Source organism: Denticeps clupeoides, chromosome 14 (genome assembly GCF_900700375.1).
Source record: "Denticeps clupeoides chromosome 14, fDenClu1.1, whole genome shotgun sequence".
Taxonomy (NCBI): Eukaryota; Metazoa; Chordata; class Actinopteri; order Clupeiformes; family Denticipitidae; genus Denticeps; species Denticeps clupeoides.
Genome location: NC_041720.1, coordinates 19,882,278 through 19,896,558, shown reverse-complemented (window position 1 = coordinate 19,896,558; position 14,281 = coordinate 19,882,278). Strand labels below are relative to the sequence as shown.

Below are 14,281 nucleotides of genomic sequence, written 5' to 3'. Positions count from 1 at the left end.
GACAACACAGCACATTTTCGTGCATTTTATTAGCGTCACTGTCAGCTTCGGGCAAAAAGAAATGAATCCGTTTGAAGAAATAGCTATATAGTAGTAGTGAGCTAAGGTGAAAATAAAGAAGATCACGTGGCTGTAGACAGGGCTAGACATTTAGTCAAATTTTCGAAAGGCTATCCTGAAAGTATTACTGCATAATGAAATAACGCTTGTAATTACAACAGGAGATCAAAAATAGTCATCAACGTGCATCCAGGTTCCACAGTACTGGGGGGGGGGGGGGGGGGTATTAGCATAATTCTTCGGTCACTTATACAAGGGGCGTTTCAAGGGGAAACCTATGGAGTAAATGGAACATTAATTGAATCTCTACGGTTGCAACTGACAGTCTTTATTTTTTTACTTATACATAAGCATATTATATCAATTTGGCTTCGTGTTTGTATCTCGCCTTGTTACAAAACAATATCTAAATTAGCCTGCCAGCTCTGTCGGATACAAAAGCACGTAAGAGATTGGTCAAGAACGGGAAGAAAGGCGCATGCGCCGAACGCGCCGGGTGAGGTCATGTGACGTCCGGGAGATCATATGATCAATTGTTTTAGAAGATGACAGCAGCGAGTAGTTTGTTTACAGTATTCGCGTTCTTTCTCTTATTAAATTGTCGAGATGTTCGTTGCGAAGACACCGAGTTGCGGGTAAGCGCGCAGGTGAATTCATGTCGGAATTTGTCTTGTGTCCCCTCTGCTCTCAGCGTCGTTGACTTCCTCTTGTTTTGTGTTTTATCCCAGGTGTGTCACATGTGCCGCGGCTCGCTGCAGAACAACACCGCTGTTGGGAACTTTTGCCTTTTCTCCTCCGACAGCAGAGTTGAGGGTCGATGCTGTTTGCGGAAAACAGGAGAGACTCTTGAAATAATCGGGTAAGAAGAACCTAATATTTATTGCCTTCTGTAGTTATTAAATATCTTTCAAATGCATTCATTACAAATTTCATTAATTGTTTACTACTTGGAATTCCGAATACTAATTATTTATCTATCTAAACTACAACAAATAAAAAACAAGGTCTGTCCTTAAATCTAAAAAACTCAGCAGCAGGTGAAAACACATTAGTTGTACTATGTATACTCCAGAAATCCGTGGAAATCTCTCAATAAATAAGCTCTCACTTAAAACAAAAATGGTACAAATATGACTTGAAGGACCACTTCCAGTGCATCAGAATAGAGAGACTGAGGCCAGATTGATATTTGTGACTGAGCTGCATATGGTTCCCAGTTGAACCTTGGACACGTATGATCAAGAGGGCCTGCAAAAACATTATCAACAGACAATCGTGGTCTTATTTTCAGGCTAGACATCTCTAATTGTTCTCTGAATGTTTTGGAGAACCTGAAAGAGGCATCAGCAGCGATAATAATGTAAGTGATATATTTTCTGCTTTTGGTTTGATAAATTTGAATCTTGCATTCCTACAAACTCTCTCTCTCTTTTTTGATGAATAGAGATTTGTCACACAACCCGCTATCAAACCTGAGTGATCTGTTGTTTGTAGGCTTTAGCAGCTTGAATAATGTGTAAGTATGCCTTTTCCACTCGGGCGAAATATTCCAGCCACTCGTAAGTAAATACACTTACTAATGATGCTCTTGATTTTGTGGTTAGAATGCTCCCTTCACACCTGCTGTGTCCAGGCGGAAATGAATCCTGGCATAAAACTGAAGTTAAAGGCGATCTCCGTTTTTGTGATGGGCAGAGGGATGCCTGCAATCAAACTGGACAGATGTGTAAGCCTAGGCCTTGCGCGTAGTCTTGGTCTGCTCTGCACAAAAGTGAAATTAACTCTCTTATTGCTTCAGCCTGGGACTGTCCTGAGAACTCGCTGTGTGCTCCTTATGGCCCAGGATTCTTCGAGTGTGCTTGTGCCAGTAATTTCCATGGATACAAGTGCCTACGAGAGGTCTGCATCCATGCACAGCATCTATGTGATATTGAATTTGCATTGTAGCCTGTTTCACACCTGGTCTTTTTCTGATTTCCTGCAGGGTGAATTCCCCGTTGTGAACGTTCTAGGGATTCTTTGTGGCTCTACGTGTCTAGTATCCCTCCTCTTGTGGTTGACCCAGAGACGAAAGGCCAAGGACATATGACTTTACACCACAGTTGTTCTGACTTAACCTCGGTGAGGCAATTTTACAGAAACCTAGGGTGGAATTTTAAATGTTTTATTATTTTTGCTGTTACTGATGGACACAGGTTTTTTTTTTTTTTACTGTGTGAACTCTCTACCTGCCTGTCATTGAACAATGAACAGTATGTGGCAAACTACATTTTTTATTTAAAAAATAAATGTATAATGCATAAGTTTCTTGGACAAATTTCCACTGGGACTCAACAGAAAGCAAATGTTTAGACAAGGATATCGATTCTGCCAGATGTTGATGTTGACCAAGACATTCTGAAAAATTCATTTTATGGGTCCTGTTTTATCTTGTCTGATGTTCCTGTCATGATCGCCACACTGAAGCTGAGTCTCTAGAAACATCTACAATGTACCTATCAGTCTGTTCTGCACTGATGTGTTTTACTGTAAAATTGAGTGCATGTGCTTACTACTGTTTTACTAATCTATATGCATGGTTTGTATTAATACACAAGCCTGATGTACTAGGTATGCAGCAACTGACATTTTGCAATAAAATTATAAATCCAGGTTTGGTGTCCTTTTCCCATGGAACAACAAATGTGAATATTTATATCCAGTAAGTACAGCACTGAAGCAATGTTTGTAAGAACACTAGTCCTGGGGGGCACCACAGCATAGTTCCACCACACCTCCCCTCGGCAGTTCAGTTGAGGACCCGGTGGACTTGGGACCAGACCTGGGGCAGTGGTTGCCTAGCAGTTAAGGAAGCAGCCCCTGTAATCAGAAGGTTGCCGGTTTGAATCCCGAGCCTCCACTGAGCAAAGCACCGTCCCCACACACTGCTCCCCGGGCACCTGTCATGGCTGCCCACTGCTCACTCAGGGTGATGGGTTAAATGCAGAGGAAAAAATTCACTGTGTGCATCGTGTGCTGTGCTGCTGTGTAAAGTGACAATCGCTTCACTTTATTTATTATTGTTGATTCAGCTCAACAACTAGACGATAACAAGCAGAGGAGATCAGGTGTGTGTGGGTAAATGCAAAAGCATACTTTAGGTTTATTGAAATTTGGCCCAAAATGTCTGAATTAGATGTTTAGGAAGTTGTAGGAACTGTTTAAACCAGTGAAAACCAAAAGCTCAACCATGTAACCAACACTGGGCTGACAGCTATTTATCCCTCACATTTAAAGATTTGTTTAAATTATTGATGAAAAGGCACCCTCTTGACTGCTTTGTCTGACTTGCTGGTTCCTCACTGTATGCAAATTGAGACAGAACTACATACACAAGGGGCTACAAAATATAGCAATATATATTCAGTATGGGTCAAAAGTTTGGACACACCTACTCATTCAATGTGTTTTCTTTATTTTTATGACCATTTACATTGGTAGATTCTAAGTAAAGGTATCAAAACTATGAATGAACATGTGGAGTTATGTACTTAACAAAAGAAGTGGAGACCTGGTCTCCAGTCACCGGACCTGAGCCCAATCGAGATGGTTTTGGGCGAACTGGACCGCAGAGTGAAGGCAAAGGGGCCAACAAGTGCTAAACACATCTGGGAACTCCTTCAAGACTGTTGGAAAACCATTTCAGGTGACGACCTCTTGAAGCTCATTGAGAGAATGCCAAGAGTGTGCAAAGCAGTAATCAGAGAAACATGTTCTAGAAAACTAGAACATGTTTTCAGTCATTTCACCTTTTTTTATTAAGTACATAACTCCACATGTGTTCATTCTTACTTTTGATGCCTTCAGTGAGAATATAACCAATGTAAATGGTCAAGAAAATAAAGAAAACACATTGAATGAGAAAGTGTGTCACAACTTTTGGCCTGTACTGTGTGTGTGTGTGTGATATATAATCTATACTATTCTTAAATTGATGCAATGACATGCCTAGTACCACCATTGCAGCAGAACAATAAATGCTGAAATACTACATAAAGGTAAGTAATTACCTGTAAGTAATTAGCAAAATGGTGGAACACATCAATGTGCCCTTATCCCTATATATAAACATCACTTGGAGTTTGCAGAGGTTTATTTCATACCGTTAGCAAGGAACAAGCACAGGCATACAAGTATGTTTTTACTGGTCCACGTTCTTGACTCGTAGAACCACCGGTACAGAAGTGCAGGGAATCATGCCTAGGTCCGTGATCACCAGGTCCACAAAGTCCGGAGGGGTCACATCATACACTAGGTTCAGCAGCCCCAGCTGACGGATATCTTGCCAGTTTTCTAGATGGATCTTTCCCTTCCGTGTAACCATCAGGTCATCAGGGTCGTCTGTTTATTCAGCAAAAAACACAAAGACCATTTTGACACAATGCCTGACACAATTACTACAGGTTAGATGATCTACTGGGGACTGAATACTCCCACCGGAGTTTAAACATCTGACTTCAAAACCTGCACACATCCCTGTCTAATAACTTGATTTGATTTTACAGAAGTAAATTAAATTAAAGTAGCAAGAATGCTATCAAATCACAGTTCTTTGTATTTAAGTATTTGATTACCAAGTGTATTGATTACCAAGCTCATTAGAAACGAAGGAATCCGTCTGCACTCGTTCACAGAACTTGTATGTCTCACAGCAGACTAGGACAGGCACATTGTAGGCTTTGGCGACCAAGGCAATCTGGGAAGTGCCCACTCGTGACATCACATAGCCATTTGCCAGAAGCGCGTGGGCACCTAAGAACACCTTCGAGACCTGGAAAACAGAAATAAGGCAACATGAAATAGTACAGAGCATCTGAAATTAATTATTTAAATACAGATGACATATACACACACACACACACACACACACACACACATATATATAAATAAATCAGGTCAGTATATTTAATCTGTGATTATGGAAACTGCCTCTACCTGACTGGGTAGCTACACATCAAAATACAAAGATTGAATGACAATATTGTAATCCATACAGTACCATGTTGGATCGGAGTAATGCTTATTCAAATTTATGAAGATCAGAAATGTAAAATTTGCATCAAAAATAAACTGAACCATGATTCAAAGACTTCTAAATGGAATATCTTTCCTTAAATATCCTAACCAAAACAGATATGATAATGGAACAAATCCATGAGCTTTGCTCATGACACATGGGGACCATTTCCTTTCTGTCTTCTATATTCAGTTGCATGTGTTTGTGAGAAAAGGGTGACAATTCCAACGGCCCTCCAGGTAGTCCTCACCTCTGGCAGAATGTAGGATACAGCAGAGATGAGGACATAAGTGCAGCAGATTCCCTTCTTCACCAGACGTCTCAGTGCCTCACGGCCCTCTAACCTCGGCCGGCTGTCCACCACAATGACGCTGAACTTCCTTTTCTTATCAAAGGCATCACACAAAATGTGGTTGACCAGGGAGGAGCTACAATATAGCAGAGCAGAGAAATTAATAGAACAATGGAATAGATTCTACTGACATAAGTTACATTTACCGCATTTAGCAGTTGCGCTTATCCAGAGTGACTTAATCAATAGTGACAGGGACAGTCCCCCTGGACTCAGGGTTAAGAGTCTTGCTCAGGGAAACAATGGTAGTAAGTACGGTTTGAACCTGGGTCTTCTGGTTTATAGGCGAGCGTGCTACCCATTGACTCCAACTGCTTCTTCCAATCAGCAATGAACTAGTGTTGCCAGTTTGAGGCTTTTTTTTAATTTTTTTTTTATTGGCTTTAATTGTACAAAATGACTGATTTGAGATCACTTCTGCATTTTTGGAGAACATATGCACATATTTAACCAATGTGCTGAAAGGGGGAAGGCAGAGACACAGTACAGAGTAGCATAGTGGTCAGAAGGGTGAATACAGTTGCATAAAATAAGACTACACGAAGATTATGCATACATTATTTGTGTCCAGTTCTTTGTCTATATACAAAAGCACACCTTAATAACCCAACATAGCAGCAAATCCACTTACCATCCATACACCAGTATGACATCACCGTTGCTGATCTTTTCGATTGCATACGCTGAGATCGTTGTAGCCGCTAGAGTGATTTTCTCTTTGATATAGTTGTCTATGCAGCTCAGCAGCTGTTTTTTGGCCTGAAAACAAAACTAGCACGATCACTGTACAACACATTATAACTAGAGCATTTACGTCAATCCTCGGTGACTATTATCTTCATCAATGGTAACTCAAGCACGTTGTAAGTCGCTCTGGATAAGGGCGTCTGCCAAATGCCGTAAATGTAAATGTATTACAACATGCAGTGCACTATGAGTACCCAGGTAAAGGCCAAATGGGTGTGAAAAGCCAATGTGAAAGCTGTTTCATTATTATTATTAGTATTATTATTATTTAATGGCTGCATACTCTAAGTACTGAACCTGCACATATTTTGCATGAGATTTGAGATCACCACCTTTCATAATGCACTACACTGACTTGGACACTTCTGTTGAAAAGTTCAGTCAGTCATTCAGAAATGTCCTAATTTTTTATTGGAAACAACTGTTTTGTGCATTCAACTCAAATTGATTTTAACAAAAACATTGTAAATTATTTTATTTTAAACCAAAGTATAATATAGACAAGATTTACAGGTTCTGCTGGACCACAGATCTGCAGTTGTAGAGATGTGGCTCACATTTGTTAAGTGGTCAGCCACTGGTTCTCTCACTGAAATGTACAACTCCAGTAGGGTTTTTTTCAGCTAAACAATTGAAACCTGGCAATATATACTTTGGATGAAGTGTCCTTATGAAAGGTGATCAGATGTCCTCTTTTCCTGGACATATCCCTGGATATGAGACCTGCCTAAAAATAATTTCACACCACTAAAGTAGCTGCTTTTTTGGGAATTAATTCTTCAGCAGTACCAAACCAGCATGTTTGCCTTCACCATCACAACTTTAATAACATAAGCATAATCCATTTTTCGAAGCACTTTTCATGTTTTCTTCATGGAAAAACAATGACATTTGTAAATGACCCTAAACTAATGTAATGGGATTTCAGATTTTTCAGTCACCAGGACTGTTTTTTACTATATATAAAGAACCACTCCCAATTAATAACATGATTATTATTAAAAAGAAGGATCTGGGCAAGACTCATAACAGATTCGTACATAGACATTTGGAAGGAAATCACAGAAAGACACTAAAATGCAGGCATGGCACAGGAAACCTACTGAAGGATAAGTCATTCAGTTGGTTTCTTCTTACCTCCTCCTCTTTACACAGACAGGGAATATTGGAGATTTCTTTCTTTACATACTTGATCGCATTACCCATGCTTGCTGACAGAGGGCGACACTGGTTTAAATAACTGCAAAATAATTGTAAAAAGAAAATGCATAAATAACAATATCACAAACAGTGACATGCTGTGGTAGCTAGTGTAAAGATTTTCCAGTTAACCACGCCTGCAACACACCTGATGTACGGCTTCAGCTTATTCACCAGATCTCTGGACAGCTCCTCATTAGGTGGAGTTTTGTAGTCCTGTATCACCTGTTTCACAAAGGAAAATTGTCCTGAGATTACTTTTGCTGCTAGGTAAGCCTGGCTCAGCCGACTACAGAATACACTGCACTGTGAATACTTTAAAATGACCAATCTCTGGAGGGTGGTTCCACAGTTTGTCTCAAAGACCTTTGGGTTTCATTTGCGCATGTTTTGTGTACTGTCTGTGACAGTGACAGTCACCTGTGTCTATGAACTGTGCCTGTTTGACTTCATGACTCAACTCTGTGCACATGTAAGAATGGGACACCTCCACAGAGATATACCAGTAAGAGAGTTGTTATATTAATTGGATGTAAAATGTCTGTGAAGACATACATATGTTGTTGCCTAAAAATGAAGAATTGCAGCTTTTCACCTTTTGAAAAGCATGCAGAAGTGCAATGGATCGAGCGTTGGATCCAGCTACAATGCCCTGAGAGTACTGCAGACCCAGCCGCACGATATAGGGATGTATGACTGTAGAAGGGATGCTGCAACAGACATAAAAAAAGAAGATTTAACAGGAGACATCTGTTCTAAGTTCAAAGGTAATCAAATTGTCCTTTCAGGACATTTTGGAAGATTAAACATAAAATACATGATTTCACTTTTTTTTGGTTTTAAAAGTTGCTGTGAAATCATGTATTTTTGGTTTAAGTCCTAAAGTTTTAAATGCTTTAAACATTTCAATGTGGGACCAGATAGTCCCTTACATTTTTCACTCTGTTTTATTGCAGCAATTTGCTAAAATTATTTAAGTTTATTGACAGAAATACACAGAATTGTTGACAAATACACAGCTTTGCAGATTTGTTAACAAAGAAAAACTGAAATATTACATGTTCCTAAGTATCCAGACCCTTTGCTGTGACACTCACATATATTTAACTCAGGTTCTGTCCATTTCTTCAGATCATCCTTGAGATGGTTCTACACCATCATTTGAGTCCAGCTGTGTTTGATTATACTGATTGGACTTCATAAGGAAAGCCACACACCTTACAGCTCACAATGCATGTCAGTGCAAATGAGAATCATGAGGCCAAAGGAACTGCCTGAAGGGCTCAGAGACAGAATTGTGGCATCGCACAGATCTGGCCAGGGTTTAAAAAAAATTCTGCAGCACTTCAGTTTCCTAAGAGCACAGCCTCCAAAATCCTTAAATGGAAGACGTTTAAGATGACCACAACACTTTCTAGAGCTGGATGTCCGGCCAAACTGAGCTATTGGTGGAGTAGAGCATTGGTGAGAGAGGTAAAGAAGAAACGAGCTCCAGAGATGCAGTCAGGAGATGGGAGAAAGTTGTAGAAAGTCAACATCACCGTAGCCCTCCACAAGTTGGAGCTTTATGACTCTCCTCAGTGCAAGATACATCTGAAGGACTCCAAGATGGTGAGAAATAAGGTTCCCTGGTCTGATCAAGGTAGATCTTTTGGCCTTAATTTTAAGCGGTATGTGTGGAGAAAACCAGGCACTGCTCATCACCTGTCCAATACAGTCCAGCATGTTGGCACAATCATGATGTGGGGGTGTTTTGCAGCTGCAGGGACAAGACAACTGGTTGCAATCCAGTGAAAGACAGGGATCTCATGGACGAAAACCTTGTCCAGAGTGCTCAGGACCTCAGACTGGGTCGAATATTTACCTTCCAAAAAGACAATGACCATAAGCACACAGCTAAAATAGCAAAGGTGTTGCTTCACAGCAACTCTGTGACTGTTCTTGAATAGCCCAGCCAGAGCCCTGACTTAAACCCATTTGAGCATATCTGGAGAGACCTAAAAATGTATGTCCACCAACGTTTACCATTCAACCTGCCAGAACTGGCAAGGATCTACAAGGAGGAATGACAGAGGATCACCAAATCCAGGTGTGAAAAGCTGTTCCCAAAAGACTCATGGCTGTATTAGATCAAAAGATCTTTGTTAATAAATCTGCAAAAGTGTCAATAATTCTGTTTTTTTCTCTCAATATGGGGTGCTGTGTGTACATTAATGAAGAGAAAAAACTTTTGCAGCAAAGAGCTGCAATAAAACAGAGTGAAAAATTAATAAGAAAATAAGAGGATCAAAATACTTTCGCTATCCCCCATGTGTCTATATAGCATTGCATATATATGTATGTATGTGGCATTGCACATTGCAATATTTTAGGCATTTACAATTTTGTTCTGTTTGTTATATAATCAACAGGTAAATCCAGTGGAGGCTGTCCTGGTTCATGAAAGTGATCGTCATTGTGAAACACAGCACATCACATTGTGCACAATCAAAAATGTGTCCTCTGCTTTTAACCCATAATGCTTGGTGAGCAGTGGGTAGCCATTAAGGCGCCCAGGAAGCAGTGTGTGGACGGTACTTTGCTCAGTGGCATCTTAGCACTTCAAGATTCAAACTAACAACCTTCTGATTACAGGTCGACCAATGCCCTGCAGCTTGCTAGTAAAGTCTTGTGCAGTGGGTTAAGCTTAAATCTGTGCACTGTGTGCTGTGCTGCTGTGTATCACAAGTAACAATCACTTCACTTGTCTTGGCACAAAGACATAAAAAAATTTAATAGCGTGCCATCTCTTCACACTCCTTAACAGTAGGTGGCGATAATGCCCTGTAATGAGAATTGACAAGTGCCTTATTAACTTATAGTGCAAGTCAAAAGTATTCTAGAACCACCCCTTCTCCACCACCTTCTAATTGAGTAGAATTAACATCATGTATTTTTTATACATATATTTGCTTATGTACTCAGACACTAACTGCACTGTCATAATTTACACAAATAACTGTAAATTTGAAAAAAAAAAAAAAAAATCATAATAGTTGTTTATGTTTGTTTCGACATAAAAATATAGAAAGTTGGCAATATAGAAAGATATAGAAAACAACCAAAAACACCTGATGTACATACCTGATCTGCTGAGTCAGAGGTGCTTTGCGGCTGTACTGGTGCAGGTGGGAGAACAGGCTGACTTTATAGCCATATTCTGACCTGACTGGGATCTGCGAAACCATAAGAATATATTAGCTAAAGCAGGAGCTGCATGAACTGGGTCAACCACAGTCATCCTCAGTGGGCTAAAAGTTTTCCCAGGAAAGAGCAGAAACACACAAAAAAAAAAAACAACACACAGAAGTGTCCACAGACTCTTGTGTTGACTTGACTTGTGACTGAAAACAAACAAACAATACTTCTAAGAAAATAACAAAAGAGAAACCAAAAAGTAGCTAAAAACAGGAAATCACAACACTCACAACTGGCCTACAAGAAATAGGGGAAAAATGAAGAAAACTCAAAGCAGAGATACAGGTGAACAACATACACACACACACACACGGCAGCCCCAGACCTTGGCTCTAACCACCATTAAAACACTTCCTTGCACTGGAATCTGTAAAATACAGAAGGAAAAGCACAATACTGTGAGATTGGGAAGATGAGTAAGAGCAATGGGGGTGTGTTTGAAAACAGCACAGAGGAGAAAAATTGTAAATTGACCGTTACACTTACTTCTACTACAGTTGACCTCTGAGCCAGGAGATTAAGTACATCCTCCAGCAAGTTTATTTTAAATACTTTTCTGTCACAATAAACATTGTTTGAGTATCTATTGGATATGTTGGCACAATGGGTAGTTTTATGACAAGTTCAGGTCCAGAAAGGGTGGTTTCTCTACTGGACATGATTATCCAGGATAGGCGTGTGGAATTAACGGTTAAAGAATGCATGGATATATAACTTAATGAAATTTCTTTACATAATGACAATAAGGATTTGCCAGTCAAAAAAGTGAAGCCATAGCATCCATGTTGAGTATTTAACTAGCATCTACTACCTTTAAGCGATGTGATGCATTGGTTCATACACTTTACACCACATTTTCACATTATTCTTGAGGCACCTTGCCGCTCCCCTTTACATAGACACCAAATCAAACAATAAGGTGTATACTTGTTGCACGCAATATAATAAGGACATGAATGAGTACATACTTCTGTGTTTGTGGAAGTTATCACTGGCTCAGTATACTCAGCCCTTTACGTTTACCACAGATGATGTTTCGTTCAGTAATGAAATCGTGTGGAGGAGTGATTTCAATATAGGTACTCAATACAAGGGCCATCAACATGAAAGAGGCTGACTTTCCATTTGATATCAAATTTAGAAAAGAACATACACTACTGTTCAAAGGTCTAGGGTCCTTGAGAAATGTCCTTGTTTTTGAAAACAATTGTTTGGGACAGGCCGTTAAATGGCTTAAAGACTGTTGCAAATAACTATGCTGACTTTTAGTGGCAGTTAATGAATGGAATATCTGCATACATGAAGAGAAAGTTCCAATGGAATGCTGTGCCAGTTTAATAGCTTCATTTGTTATTAAAAAACATTTTCAATGATCTTAGTACAACTGAAAATCTTTTCAGTAATTAAAGAAGCAATACAACTGGCTTTCTTCAGTTGTGGACCCAATCTCAATAAAACAACGGTTTTATACCAACTTAATAAAATACTTTTGACTAGTAGTAAACACAATAAACAGTTACCACAACATGCACATAATAGATACCACAAAATATTCTGGTATAAGGAATTAAAAAACACATATAAAGATATAAAAAAGAACTCAAACCTGCTGTCTCTCCAGCTTCTTGGCCAGTTTTCTGACAGCTGCTGGATCATCCACCTGGACATGTTCAGGCAACCTCTTCACCACTAGTGGAGGGAGAAAATTAATCAGTAGAAATTGCAATTATAGCCAGGGAATAAAACTCATAAAAGCAATCAACTAGTTAACACACCAAAAATAGAAACACAAGAAAGAATAATCTCACAGATAGTATAAAGTACAGATTGTATTAAAAACAGCCTTGCTATAATACAAATACTCATGTGAAAAGGCTTAAAAACAATTAACAGTGTTTTTTTTTTTACCGAACTGCAGACAAGCAATAATTAAAATATTAAATATATATGAATAAGATGAACTGCTGATATTTCTCATGAAATCTGCATTGCTGTTCAGTAAATGACTGAGTAGTACCTGGCTGTAACTCATTTGGAGGAGCCTTGCTTTTGCCAGATGGGGGCTGCTGCGCTGATTCTCCCTTCTTGCCCTTTGCTGCGCGGTCAGCCTCTTGCCTTGCGCGTCGCTCTGCCCGCTGCTCAGCTTTGCTCTTTGCTGGCTTTTCTGAGGTGCAGACTGACACAGGCGTGAGTGCAAGTGATGGTGCAACTGAAGGCGCTGCAAAGCAGAATTCAGTATATAAGTATTATAATATTCATTTTAACCTCCACTTTTACTTGCATCATACTGAAAATTAATAATTGCTAGTGTTAGGAAATATCGTGGTGGTGGTAGTGAACCACAAAAACTTACTACCATTGAGTCCCTGAGCAAGACACTTAAACCCTGAGTGACTCCAGGGGAGACTGTCTTGTATATTAGCTCTGGTTTTACATTTCAAGTGAACTCTACAATATTGTGAGTTCCATGCCAAATAACTTTCTAGATAAGAAGATAAAAAGTCACGAAAGACATCTAAAATAAAATAACAACACTGAGATAGATGGGTTGATACCTTTTTGTGATTGGCATTGGACAACAGCCTGTGAGGGTGGCAGGGGAACATTTTCATGTTCTGACTCGCCCTTGTCATCCTTCTTATTTTTCTTCTGTTGTTTTTTCTCTTTCCTTAAGCGCTGCTTTTCGTCTTTGGTCAGTTCTTTCCCTTCGTTCTTCAGATGACAGGAAAGGCAAAAAATTATGCACAGACAAAAGGTTAAACTATGAAGAAAGATGCACATACCTTAGCTCGGGCAATATCTTGCTTCTTCACAGCAATTCCATCTGAAGAGAAATAAAACGAATAAGTTAGGTTGAGTACGGTTTTCCTAATAACTGCTCACTGCTGTAGCACAGCCTGAGTGAGGAGGAAAGGGGGATTGGTTCTTGCCCTCTCAGACCTCATGTCACCAATTTAATCTGAAAACAGAACAGTCCCATACAGGTCCGTTATTTTATCACATTTGTCCCTGGTGCTCCTACACAGACGTTACAAGTTGGAGATATTATTGGTAAAACGACAAGTTCCTGATTAACCATGACAACTGGTTGCTAAAAAGATATCCTTTGGCAGAAAAAGACACACTAGGTCTGACGCAACGTTCATTCACACGCTGCAAACCGTGGCTGGCAGTCAGGCCACCATGAGCAGCTGCAGCAGCACTTAGAGGCTAACGTTAGCCTGAGCGGCTATACTCACAAATACTTTAACCACAGGGTCGTTTCGAGCGATGCTCTGAAAAATCAGGACACATTGTGACCTCCCGATACAGCGAATAAGAGGATGCGAATAGCAAAACACGAAACAAACCTCCGACGTTGGTGTTGCGTTCGGCCTGCTTTGACGTCTCGTCGGCATCAGCCATGTTTCCGTACAGCGCAGAATACGCGTGTCAACACGCACAAAAGCACTACAGCGCCCCCTGCAGCGCATTTTGGGACTCACACACTGCCGACGTCACACATTCACCATGCGGCATGCGCACTGGGTGAACTGGCGACTCAAAACTCCACTACCAAAACAAAGATTTGGTAAGACAAGGTCCTGTCATTAATACAAAGGTCTTAAATTAGTATTACAGTTTAAGAA

General features: G+C 39.9%; 2 protein-coding genes across 5 annotated transcripts; one reads left to right on the top strand and one right to left on the bottom strand.

Moving 5' to 3' along the window:
* The first annotated feature begins 541 nt into the window (after positions 1-541).
* Positions 542-2,712, top strand: atraid (all-trans retinoic acid-induced differentiation factor). 2 transcript variants are annotated; one of them, XM_028953249.1, is made up of 7 exons: positions 542-695; positions 789-919; positions 1,352-1,420; positions 1,505-1,576; positions 1,665-1,786; positions 1,859-1,959; positions 2,045-2,712. In XM_028953249.1, exons 1-7 carry the CDS (start codon positions 606-608, stop codon positions 2,147-2,149), a joined length of 690 nt encoding a protein of 229 aa, XP_028809082.1. In that variant the 5' UTR covers positions 542-605; the 3' UTR covers positions 2,150-2,712. The 2 variants fall into 2 exon arrangements, with proteins under 2 accessions (XP_028809082.1, XP_028809081.1); XM_028953248.1 differs by having other exon boundaries at positions 583-707.
* A 1,462-nt stretch (positions 2,713-4,174) lies between these two features.
* Positions 4,175-14,108, bottom strand: eif2b4 (eukaryotic translation initiation factor 2B, subunit 4 delta). Of its 3 annotated transcripts, none has more exons than XM_028953635.1 (13): positions 14,003-14,108; positions 13,436-13,476; positions 13,208-13,364; positions 12,670-12,870; positions 12,259-12,341; positions 10,539-10,630; positions 8,011-8,125; positions 7,564-7,640; positions 7,353-7,455; positions 6,100-6,227; positions 5,367-5,544; positions 4,690-4,870; positions 4,175-4,440 (listed from the first exon to the last, which is right to left on the bottom strand). In XM_028953635.1, exons 1-13 carry the CDS (start codon positions 14,055-14,057, stop codon positions 4,241-4,243), a joined length of 1,611 nt encoding a protein of 536 aa, XP_028809468.1. In that variant the 5' UTR covers positions 14,058-14,108; the 3' UTR covers positions 4,175-4,240. The 3 variants fall into 3 exon arrangements, with proteins under 3 accessions (XP_028809468.1, XP_028809469.1, XP_028809470.1); XM_028953636.1 differs by having other exon boundaries at positions 12,670-12,828; XM_028953637.1 differs by having other exon boundaries at positions 4,305-4,440; positions 4,674-4,870.
* Positions 14,109-14,281: the final 173 nt, after the last annotated feature.

What these genes read in the sequence shown, in the direction of transcription:
- atraid (XM_028953248.1), top strand. Translation starts at nt 606, where the DNA reads ATGACAGCAGCGAGTAGTTTGTTTACAGTATTCGCGTTCTTTCTCTTA. An exon ending in GCATCAGCAGCGATAATAAT is followed by an intron (nt 1,421 to 1,504) that starts GTAAGTGATATA and finishes TTTGATGAATAG; the next exon opens with AGATTTGTCACACAACCCGC. An exon ending in GATACAAGTGCCTACGAGAG is followed by an intron (nt 1,960 to 2,044) that starts GTCTGCATCCAT and finishes GATTTCCTGCAG; the next exon opens with GGTGAATTCCCCGTTGTGAA.
- eif2b4 (XM_028953635.1), bottom strand. Translation starts at nt 14,057, where the DNA reads ATGGCTGATGCCGACGAGACGTCAAAGCAGGCCGAACGCAACACCAAC. An exon ending in AAGATATTGCCCGAGCTAAG is followed by an intron (nt 13,365 to 13,435) that starts GTATGTGCATCT and finishes TGTCATCTGAAG; the next exon opens with AACGAAGGGAAAGAACTGAC. An exon ending in TTCTGCATGCTTTTCAAAAG is followed by an intron (nt 7,641 to 8,010) that starts GTGAAAAGCTGC and finishes TTTGTGAAACAG; the next exon opens with GTGATACAGGACTACAAAAC.